The sequence below is a fragment of the Apaloderma vittatum genome, unplaced genomic scaffold (assembly GCF_000703405.1).
Source record: "Apaloderma vittatum isolate BGI_N311 unplaced genomic scaffold, ASM70340v1 scaffold10613, whole genome shotgun sequence".
NCBI lineage: Eukaryota > Metazoa > Chordata > Aves > Trogoniformes > Trogonidae > Apaloderma > Apaloderma vittatum.
Window position 1 is genome coordinate 100,150 of NW_009706449.1, and position 12,253 is coordinate 112,402.

At 37.4% G+C, this 12,253-nt stretch overlaps 1 protein-coding gene across 1 annotated transcript in view; it reads right to left on the reverse strand.

Annotated features, from left to right (window-relative positions):
* LOC104271201 (usherin-like) overlaps positions 1 to 12,253 on the reverse strand; it is a 136,602-nt gene that overhangs the window by 70,781 nt on the left and 53,568 nt on the right. The window contains exons 13-17 of the mRNA XM_009865805.1: positions 10,589 to 10,812; positions 7,997 to 8,207; positions 7,376 to 7,573; positions 6,628 to 6,782; positions 4,622 to 4,808 (exon numbers count right to left, since the gene is read on the reverse strand). Coding sequence (XP_009864107.1) covers positions 4,622 to 4,808; positions 6,628 to 6,782; positions 7,376 to 7,573; positions 7,997 to 8,207; positions 10,589 to 10,812 — 975 coding nt within the window. The remainder of the gene's footprint in view (positions 1 to 4,621; positions 4,809 to 6,627; positions 6,783 to 7,375; positions 7,574 to 7,996; positions 8,208 to 10,588; positions 10,813 to 12,253) is intronic.

Sequence of the window (12,253 nt, forward strand, 5' to 3'; positions counted from 1 at the left end):
GCTGCCTCGATTTAGAGACGATCTCTCCTCTGTGCCATCGCACACTTCATCTGCTGTAGCTTTCTCATCTGGCATCCCACAGGATTCATGAGACCTGCCAGGGCCTGTTCCCTGGGGAGCGGGGCAGGCGAGGGGCAGCCCCAGCCCAGGCACTTCCCTGGGGATGGCGCTGGGCAGGGCAGGGCTGTGTGGAGCTGGAGGCCAGCCCGGCTGTGAGCAGGGATTGAGGGCAGCAGGCTGGCCTGAAATGGGGTCCCGGGGCCATGGGCAGGGCTGGGGAGGAGGCCAGCAGCGGTTCAACAGAGGACTGATGTGTCCATCCTCCCAGGACACTGCCCCTTGTCTTCGTCTCCTTTTGGCAGCCAGTGCCTCCAGTCCCTCAGTCATCCACATCTTGTCCCTCTGGGTTGGCACCATCCCTGTCATCTCCCTTGCTGTGCTCCACATTGACATGAACGTGAGGCTCGTACCTCCTTGACTTCTGGTGAGCAAAAAGGAAATTTAAGCTCTCGGCATATGCAGAAGCAGGGCCATCTACACCAAGATTCCCAGGAGGAATAAACCTACTAAACGTAGCAAAAGTTGAGGCAGCAGTCCTACTTACAGGAGTCTTTCTTCTTCTATCTCCCCCCCCCATTTTAGTCCACCACAGAGGAAACACAGCTTATGGACTGAACGAGGCAATAACCCAACATGCAAACGACTACGGTATCGTGTAATGCAGACTGCTTATGTGAAAGAGGCTGAATTAGGATTATACAGATCAATTCCCACATATTACACAGGTCCATTTTTAAGTGCGTGGCTTTGTGACCTTAATAAAGTGTTTTTGATGTAGCTCATGTGCCTGACTGTAATTACTTCAAGAAAAATGCAATTCTGTGACAAGAAAAAAAGCCTGGGCAAGATCTTTGTTTATAAAAAAAATCCCATCTTATAGCCAGTATGAAGATATTTTAATTAAAATATATTAAGAACAAATAGAAAGAAAGAATAAGCAACAATTATATAGAAAGGTAAAATACTGAATGAAAGAGATGCAGACTGCTTACAAATTGAACAAGACATGAAGGAGAGAAAATAGAGAGATGACTTAGAGGGACAGCCCTGGCTGTAACCTAATCATGAACTGGAAGAGAAGAAAAATCGTCTGAACACTGCGTATAAAAGTAAGAAGGGAGAAAATGACAGTTGCAGACTAGAAAGAGGCAAAGGCATGGAGGAAAGCCAAGTATTTAACATTTCAGAATAGAAAAGATTACTGTGGCAACAAATTACTTGAATTCCCCTAAAGGGAGTCATGTTCACTTTTAAAGGAAACATGCATAATAAAGCAATACTCATTTACAACTACACTTTAAAGAGAAAAATGAGCATTAAAAAAAAGAGCACATGGTTTCACTAAATTTATTGGTGAAATTCTGATGCCTAAAACCTCTAGTCATACATGGAGCAGTTGCAGCAGATTTTTATCTAGATTATTAAAGCTTGGCATTAAATGCCTTGTCTTATGCATGCTTTGGAAAGCTCTGTGCAAATCTATGTATGTGATTAATAATAAAAATAACAAGATAATCTTGAAACATAAACAGCGTTTTGCTTTTCCAATTTCTCTGCTTGATTGTTCACTAGAGGATACTTTTCCTCTCCTTTACTTTTTTAGTCTATTTTTGGGGGGAGTTTTTAATTCTCTTTTCTTAAACTTAGCAGTCTCTTTTGTTATTGCAGCATTTGTCATTTGCCAAAAGGCAGTGATACGGTGTTTTTTTTAGCAATGCATTGTTCTCTTAGCCAAATCAATGTCTTCTGATACTATTCGTGTCCATTTGTGGGTATGGCTCCAGTAAGGTCAGTAATTAGCTCCCAGGATAAAGCTTCTGGGCCTTGCTGTGGGAATTTTACTCAGGAGGATGTCAGATTGCTGACCACAGCCTCATGGAAACCCTCCACCCCCAAGAGTTTCTTTCGATGAATATTACTAATGATTCAGTGCCTCATAGATAGAGTTGACCAGTGACAACATTTCTGTATTTCTTCAGTTTTTGCTACCCTGAAATGGAGAACATGATCAGGTGAAAGAATTTAAAACCATTCAGTCATAAAGTATTCCTTATTACTGTTTCTTTTACTGAAGTAAACATCAGTGATCTTGCTTGGCTTTACCTATAGATGACTGATCCTCCAAATTCTTGATAAAACCTCTTACTCACAATATTATCTTTAGTGCATTAAAAAAGGGGAAGTTAAGCAGAATTTTTGCTATAAACCCACCTGCTGATGCTGAAGAGGGCACTCTTAGCTTTCTTTTACAATTCCCCTAATTATTTTCTTCAGTCTTACCCTCTGCAAAGCCCCACTGCAAAGCATTAGCAGGCCCATTTGTAAAGTAGTAGTAACACAAAGTGAAACAATGCCATAACTGTCATCCAAATTGTTCTGTACAGGGTAGTGGAAGTGTTCAGTAATAAATGATATAAAAAGGTCTTTTATTGACAAGCTGCCATGTGCTGTTTGCATTAGAGAATATGAGAAGATGATGGCTGCTGCCCCTAGGTCCCAGTGGCATTCAACTCGGTGAGATAGCAGAAAATGCTTCAGTTTACTTAAAGCATTGATAACACCTCTAAATAATTAACTGAGGACTTCCTGTCTTCAATTACTTAATGCTTTTTTTAACATCTTGAGAGGATTATAAGCAATTTATGGATTTCACATGATGAGCACATTCACCACTATTCCCACAAAGCATTTGTGGGATCATGTTTCCAAAGCTTTGATGTAATTAAAAATAAGCAGCAAGACAATGGTGCAGTGGCAAGGTGCTAGCCTTCTCGTCTGTTATTTGCAAGACCTTAGATTCAAAGTCTCAAGAAATACCAATGCTACAGCTTCATTAATGTTCAACCGTTGCTCAGGGAAAAGCGGCCATTTTGGGGGGAAAAAAACAAAGAAAAGAAAAGGAAGACAGGAAAATCGAAACATACATCTGGAGGGAACAAGGCAGCAGTTCAAACCTTTGAAATTATGTATGAAATAAATTTGGTTGTTTTTTCTTATTCTTTTAATTTACAAAGCAATAATTATCCACATTGCTAAATTACTGCCAGGAATTCGACATTGTTACCCAAGGAAGCTCCTGCAGAAAACAGCGTAAGATTTGATTATGACTGTCAGGAGGAACAATCACTTATTTCACTCCTGGCTTAACATGGCAGCATTGGACAGTGGTTTAACGGAACAGGCACACAAAAGGAAAAAAGATCCTTGTTTCTCAGGAGGTAATTTAATTTCCTCTCCATTCAAACTGCTAAGAAAAACAGTACTGTTTGCATTCCAATCTCCATTTCTCTGGAGGTGTAACTGCTGTTTGGGAAGGACAGTGGGAGCACAAGAAGCATTTCTGAATGGGTTTGATAAATCATTCCTTGTTGGTAGGTGTTCTTTACAGTATAAACTTACAGCAGCAATTCTAAAAAACGTACCACCAACTGGCACACTCTAGTTAATATCTCATGTCCAGAAGCACTGAATATGGACACAGGTGTAATATACAGTTGATGAATTTCACACTTGAGCATGATATAGTCAAAGAGGAACAGCAATCCTTTACTCCTCTGTGAGTGACTACAGCAAGGACAAACTTTGTTAAAGCACTAAGGGATCCACTCTGACTCAAGACTCATGCTTTGAAGGGTGGTTGAGGATGCCATATCTGTTGTATAGGTTTTATGTGCCCTGTCTACCTTTTCGATGGCTGTCATATGGTGTGTGTAACATACAAAACTCTCAGTTTCCTGCTTGAGTGGGGAAAAAAAAAAAGGAAAAGAGTAATGTATTTATGAATTCCTAAAAATCATAAATACAAGAATTTGATGAACAGCCTGAGATTGAAGAGCAGAAAAAAATACCCCAGAATGCTTATGTTCCTGTTTTGTGTTCAACAGGAACATTCCTAATAACAATTTTGCTTCAGTCTAATATTAAAACATAACTAAGAAATGAATATGTAAAAATAATACATTTGAGGTTTGAGTCAAACCTTCTCCCAAAAATTCCTTGACTGAAGCATCTTTCAGATAGACACACACTAGTGAACTTTCACCAAATATTTAGAAATTTAATATAAGCAACATACAAGACTATAAAAAGAACCCAGGATCCTTCCCATTCTATTTTCTTTTCCCTTTTATTATTTCAGGCAAAAAGAACTGGATCCTTCTTGCTCCTACACTTCTACACATTCACAGCAGCACTAATGACTTCAGTCACACTGCTGCACATTGATGACAGTAAAAGAGAGAGTTGAATCTCTGTGAAAGGATGGGAAGCCTACACAGAGTATCTGAGAACTTGAGCACACCACAAAGCATGCACCTTGCATCAAGCTGGATAGATTTATTTTAAAATTTTGAAATTAAATCTGTTAATATTTTAACAAACATCAGACAAAAATGAAAAAGATTGAATAAAAATAAATTTAAGATATGTAAAGTCATGATAAAGTATCCTAAATGATGCACAGTACTGGGGATTTAAAAATTAGTGACAAGCAGTATTTTTAATATGTTAAAACTGTTTTAAGGACAGGACATTAGCCTGTCAGAGAGCTCCATCTCCTTACCTGATACTGTGTATTGCATTCTGCTTCCAGCATCAGTGTATATAAGTCCTTTAATCTGGTACTCTCTGATTATGCCATTTGGTTTCTTGGGAGCAGTCCAGCTTAAGTGTAATGCGGTCGAGTTCAAAGCACTGACGTCTGGTGGTTGAACACTCTCTGGGACTCCTTGGACAGTGACTGCAACTACCTGAAGACGTATGAATTAAACAGCAATTTAATGTAATAGTACACTAGATACCATGATCAATGAGAATGTCACTTTTGTTTTAAAATGTTGTTTGGCCTGGCATATCATTACCAAGGGCCTGGAGAACTAGTTACTTTTTTCCTCCTTTTTCACAATGAAATCTGACCTTGAATACATTACATAAGTCTATGTCTACAATTTATCACAACAGGTTCAACACGTTTTAGCTGCAGTGCATAGCACGGGGTGAAACAACAAAACCTGTATTGCTTGAAAACTCTTGATAACTCTCTTCCATATGGTTTGTCAGTGTCTCTGCATTTTAACTGCCTGATTTCAAATATTTTAAGTGCCTGTAAACATAGGGCTAAGCTTCCATATATCCCATGCAATCTGAACTCTATTGTAGTTATTTGCAACTCCATATTTCTGCAAGGAAACCAAAGATTTTGAAAGATAGAATAAATTTGCATTGTTAAGCTCTTTCCACAGAAAAGGAAGAAAAAGATAAAAGTTAATTTTCTGTTGACACATCTCTTACCCTCTCCTACAGAGGCACTTCCAAATTACCCTGGTTTAATAAGTGAGCCAGACCTTTTTCTGATTCTGAGAATCACTTTTCTTTTTCTGTTATTACCACCATAAAGTATTTATATTATGCTGTAAATACAAAAATGCCCTCTATAATATATTGTCTTAGTGGCTTTGGTGGAATAAGTCCCTACTTGCAGACTTCGGTGTTTGCAACAGTAAATGCCTTAATTACAGGCAAGTGAAATAAGTAGGATTTATTTGCTCAGGCCCATGGTTGCAGCAACTCTGCCTACATAGCTTCCAGACCTCTGCATGTAGGCAGAGGACTATATGCCTATCTTAATTCCTCTGTATCTGTTTCTCATACTTTTAGCTGAGATTTGCATCAATAAGAAAAACATTTAGGCACCTAGGGAAAAAAACTTTTTAAATATATAATAATATAATAATGAATAATTACACATAATAATATAATAATTGCAAAGCACAGTCACTATTCCCCACCTCTGCCCTGTAGATTTTACTTGCAGTCCTAGAAATTCATTTTCACAGAGGGAAGGATATTATTGTGTAAAAGAGGTCACTTAGGAAATAGTATTTTTCCAAATTATGAATAAGGCTGGCACGTTACAGAATAGAACCTAGACCTGGTTAAACAGTAATGCTGGTGAAAGGCATCTGTGATTCAAAGTGATAGAAAAGGAATTGAAGCTGTGACAAAGGGAGGAAAGAGATTCTGTTTGCTTAAAACTGAAGCAGAGGTAGGTTGTACACAAATGGAGTGTAAAGCCTGAAGCAGATGCAGACATGGAAAGCCAGAGAAGGGTAATAGAATGGAAGGAGGCTCAGAATAAGAATGTTGTTGAACAAATTGGTAGAGTAGAGTTAGAGCAGATAAACTAAGAAATGTCAAGGAACAAGAGGCTATAGACCTCCTAGTGAGAAGCAAAGATTTGATTTCAAGGCTTAGAGAAAGCACATTTTAATATTCCTTACTCTATTCTATCATGTACAGCTTTCTCTTTAACAAATATCAGTTCCTACAGTACAATTTCAGCTTTGCCAAGACTGAGGTACTCCCTTCTTCTTCCACTTGCTCATACTAACATTAGGTTCCAAATAATCACCTGTCAGTAGTTGAATCCAAATAAGATTATTGATGTTTTTCACTTGCTTACTCAATAATCATCACGTCTTCAGATTACACCTTTCCAAAAGAATTTTCATGTTGCCATGCTGGCTGATAATATTCTGGCACCAGTTCCATAAAGAGCAATTTACTAACCTTTCTGCTGTCTGTGCAACCAGAAACAGTACAGGCTCGCAGCTGGTATGAATATTCTTGGTATGGCTGGACACCACTTGTGTCTGTGAAGCTCATTTCTGTTCCTCTAAAACGTTCGATTCCATTTCGGAGAATGATATAATGAATAATAAGACCTATTGCACAAAGAAAGTTTTCCTTTTTGTTAGCTGAGAAAGCTTGTGAGATGGTATACTGCAATAGCCTACTCTGCACATGGAAACTATTAAATGAAATCTCTGGGAGACCACTGTAACAGGAAATCATCCTGTTTAAATGACTAATGTCAATTATCAGCTACTGTCCTCAACCTCTGACGCAGCTCCTCAGTGTTTCCTCATTTTTTATTGAGAGCTATTCCAAGTTTCCTTGGAGTTTTAAAATCATAAGCAAGATTTCCTGAAAAAAACATGAGTATCACCCACTCCCTCCGACTCTGAATACCCAAATATTTTCTAACGTGATTGTGATTTTCTGATCATATTTGCCAACAATGATTACAACTGCATTCAATAGAGCGTTCTGGGCACTTCTTAAAGACATACTCAGTAGAATTCTGTGAAGTCAGACCCTACCCTTACAATGAAAATCTCAACCTAAAGCATAATCTTGCAGAGTTTAGGAATATGTATACTTTGGTGCCAGTGATTAACTAAGAAATGTGTTTTGATTCTGGAACACTCTCAGCTGAATGATAGAAGATACCCTTTTTTTTTACATGTATTAATACCATTTGGTTGAAGCGGTTCCTCCCAGTTTAGAAGTATCATGTCTTCCCGATTATTCACTTTGGTCCATTTTGGCGGACTTACACCCTGCGGTACATCTTGCTTAGTGACAGCTCTGCTAATTTCACTGAAGCCTCTTCCATAGCTATTCCAAGCAGCCACTCTGTACTCATATGTGACAAAAGGTTCGAGGTTCAGGTCTAGAAAAAGAGTTACACATGGATCACCTCAGGCTTATCAAAATATAAAATAACTTCTGTGTTGATTTGTTTGGTTTGGTTTTTTTTTTTTCCCCCCTACGCCTACGGGACTACTTCTGTGTATAAAGATAGACAGATATGGAAGTTGTTCCTTTAGTCAGGATTATTTTCTGATATAGCAATATTTCTATCGACTTTTATGAAAGCAGGTTTAGATCTTAGGTATTCACTTAACTTTTGTTACTTATTTAATTTCCCTGAAGATACCGTCCTGATTTACAGATAAATTTTTAAAGAATACCACTTCACTACAATTGCTTCACATTTAATTAGAATACTTGATGGCATTCAGGACATCTTTTATTTCCAGAGTGAATTAAACTCACTAGCAAATCATGGATCTGATATGCCAGTTTTTCCTACCTGTAAATGAATACTTGTTTGGACTTCCAGTGTAGACAGTCTCCTCTTCAGCTGGACACACACCTTCCTTTATCTGGTCTTCCGTAGCACTCGGCACACCTTTTACCCATGCACAGATATTCTCCCTAGGATCAAAGTCACACTTTCCACAATGTGCTGTTGCCTCCATAGATAAAGGGCAAAGGATATTAGCTTGGCATTCTTCTTTTACCTAAGGAATACACATATGATTTAAATATATCTACCACATCTTCCTTTCTTTACAAATGAATACAAAACATACAAAAACATACAAATCAAGTAACCACATCAAGTATGTTGATATTTCTAGCATACGGTAGATCCTTCAAGCCACTGTCTTTGGTCATTAATGCTTTTATAGACTTTTATAAAAGAAATATCTTGTTTTGTAGGGTCCTTGCTTGAAAACATCACAAATGTTAAACCACTGGAAGCCCAAAAGCCTGGGTTTGTTGAAAGCAGAATAGTCTATAATCGAACGAGAACGGGATTTATCTGAGAATCTGAACATTCTGCTTCTGCAAAGTCCAATATCCCATGGCAAATCTGTAGCAACTTCCCAGACCCTCTCATAGCTTGCCAAGTACACAAGAGGGCTTTGTGCGATTCCCTGGCAGCTGTCAAGGCTGACAACTCCATCCATGGGTGATATAAATTGTGTCTTCTACCATATCACTCCTAAACAGCAGTTTCGCTTCAGTAAGAGGACCTCTGCAAGTGTTGATGCAGGTGTAAGATTTAACCTATAAAGAACAATTCACAGAAATAGAAATATACACTGAACATCCACAAGTTTCGATTAAAGTTCATGAAATAGTATTTTTGCCAAACCATAAGCTAGAGAGCAATAGTTCTCATAAAATATAGGATGTAGCAGGAAGAAATGTACTGCAATATTTGCTACAAATATTTATGCCCATTAGGCTATAGACTTCAGAAGGAAAACCAAACAGATTATATCTAATGCTTCCTTAACATACCTACCAAAGTTAGTTTGTTAGCTGATTATGAACTTCAGGTAATGTAATTTCCCAAACTTGGCACTTTCACAAAAATTACATCGTGATAGATACCAATATAGGATGTAGGATATAGAAGGATTTGATTCACATATAAAGTAGCACCAGAATATGTCTCAGAATATCAGTCTTTTTAAAGTTAGTACATCTATATATATCAGAAAGCCAGGAGTGCTATCTCTTTTCCACTGTGGGCAAGTGAAATACAAAGTGCTTCCTTTGTTTATACATTATACCTAAGGCATGGATCTACCATGTTATTTACTAGACTTCATTAACCTATTCTCAGCCAATTTTTGCCTTGCATAAACTACTAATATAATGCACTGGGAACTGTAGCTGACTCATCACAACACTTGGATTTTCTGTAGGAGAAAATTATTCAGTCTGAAAATCAAATGACATGAAATCCTTTACATGAAAAGGAGAAGATGGAAGAAATATTGTGTATTAACTTAGCAGATGAATGAAAAGGATACAGGAACACATGTATGTGGTAGGATAGGGTCTGTTCTTTTTTACTTCAGTGATAAATTCCACAGTATCTACCTGATTTCCATACTGTAGAATTCACAATATCAAACCCTCTTTCTCTCTCACCAGCATTCTCTCTCTCTCCATATAACTATATATTTATATAAAATAATATACATATATATATAACAGAGTTTCCATACTTTGAAATGTTCATTTTCTTAAACAAAAATTGTAATAACGGCAATATTTTTACACCTTAGGTATAACACATAAGATGCTAATTCTTGAAGAGTTCTACTGAATCCAACTGGAGTTGCAAGACTTTGCAGTTTTGAATGTTTGGCCAAAGTGCCTCATGCTGATACCTATAGTCACTGGCCACTCTTAGAAAAGTTGAAATTAGCCTTTATGATGTTTAGTTTACTCTTATATTAAACCAGAGTGGAAATAATATGTGTAATTTGTTGGGCACAGAAGGCACAAAAAATATAATACCCAATAAAAAGCCAAAAAAAAAATTGTTGCTAAACAATATACAAGGATCTACCCTAATACTGCTGAAACACACTAAAATTGACACTGGTTTTCTATAGGATCAGGATTAAGTCCACCAAGAAAATATCAAACGCTTTATTTTTATTTACATTTATTTTAGGAGGTTGGGGAATCTATGTCAAACTGCCTGCAAAAATTGAAATGTAATAGCATTTTTATGCTCAGAACTGGCCACTTCAATTTCAATTTCCACTTAAGGAACATCATCAGGAACTGTAGTCACAGAACGGAAGCTGGCTATACATGCCAGTCTTGTTAGTATGCCAGCTTTTAGCCACTGTACTAATCTGAAGTGCTGGGCAACACTTCACAGAGGCAGCTAATCATTATTAATTCCTTTAGAATTCATTGCAATAACATCAATCATGGTGAACTCATTCGGTATTAATATGGATGTAATGTGAAAATGAATAATGCACACAAGAGTTTTTATATTCCTATTTTAGAAAAATAGTTATGAACAGTGTATTTCTCTTTCCATTGTCAAATCAGAGCTACTGAGAGATTTTCTATCAATTACCTTCATCATCATTCCAGCTGAAATCTTGTCAGAGCAAACATATTTCAAAGGATTATATCCAACTCCATTACAGCATTCTTTGCTCTTTGGAATAAGTTCAGTCTCACAGCATTTTACTGGCACTTGGTCATTCTTTCTAACATGTGCTAGGAACTCACCACTGGAACCTGAGCAGCATATGGTATCTGACATATTCACGTACTCCTGCCCACAACAGAACATCCCTGAAACAAGCAAACAAAAAAAAAATCTGAATATGAAATATAAGTAAATAAAGAAAGGAGAAAGCCCAGAATGCAATATAGCTTGGCACCATCATCATCATCAGCTGGAATTATGCAGATTTAGCTAAAGCAAGATTAAATCTGAACATGAGGTGACTGAAGTGAGTGTCCTGACTTCTAGACCTGCTGAAAACAATTGAGAATTTGTAGAGTAAACAGAGACTCCCTACAATCAACATACGCTATCGCTGAACTTGTGTAAGAACCTTTGCTATGACATGCCATACCAAGGCACTGTGAACAGCAGGATGAAGATAGACTGTTGATGAAAATATCCTGTGGAAAGGAGAAATGGAGAAAGCTTCTCCGTATACTATTCAGCCAGATCTCACTTATCCCCCATCACATGGGCAGTCTTCCAGTACTGCATCTTAGCAATGTAGAATGTTTCACATGTTTTAAAGTGGGGGTTCACACTAGATCTGCAGAACTGAATGGGTGACTTGCCAAATACCCACAGTGAAGATTCACCCATCTAATACAGAGAATTACTCTTTAAGAAGTTAATATCTAAATATAATTTGCATTTCCATAGCAGAATTGATAATCTGTCAAAATTAATCCTACTGTCTTTCTTCTTTTTTAATAATTTTATTTTTAAATTAAAAGCTTGTCATAATCAGTGTAATTTTCTATATATTCACATGAATTACTCTGCAACTGTGAAACACCAGCATTGAAGCCCACACCATCTTGAAGAAAACCCTGAACCAAATGCTGCAAACACCTCTATAATTGGCAATGAAGCAAATGTTATTACTAATTCAACTAGAAAGGTATCACACACAAAAAACCAGAGCTGTGATATACTGTTACATCTACCAAGAAGTTTGATCTGACAATTCCGTAGTGTGTAGGTATTTAAAACACATGCAAAAGTGGCCACTTTTCTCACTGCCATTTATTTCAGCAAATCTCTCTTAGGAAGTCATATATAATGAAAATTACTCTTTAAGGGTATGATCCTGCTAAAGTATTCAGAGCATTTCATTTCAATCACTGGAATGACTAAAAATGGTGATGCTACTTGCATGCTTTACCTTTTTTCATCGCTGGTTGCATTCACAGCAATCAAACTGTGATCACCAGCTCTCCAAGAGGTAAATATTTCTTCCTACTCACACCCCTTTTCCAAATTGTCCTAGGATTCTAGCAATCTTAAGCAGAGAATTAATGCAGAAAATGACTCAATTCAATACTAATAAGCAACTCAGACAGCCCCAAGGGACTTTTGACAGGCAAACTAAAATTTTGATAATGAACTGTTTTTCTATTGAAACAAACAGGGCTGTATTCTTCCACTGCGAACCTCATCTTTGTTTAACTGAATTAAATTTTTCAGCCAAGATTTCACTCACATAACAAGAAGTGACTCCCTTTC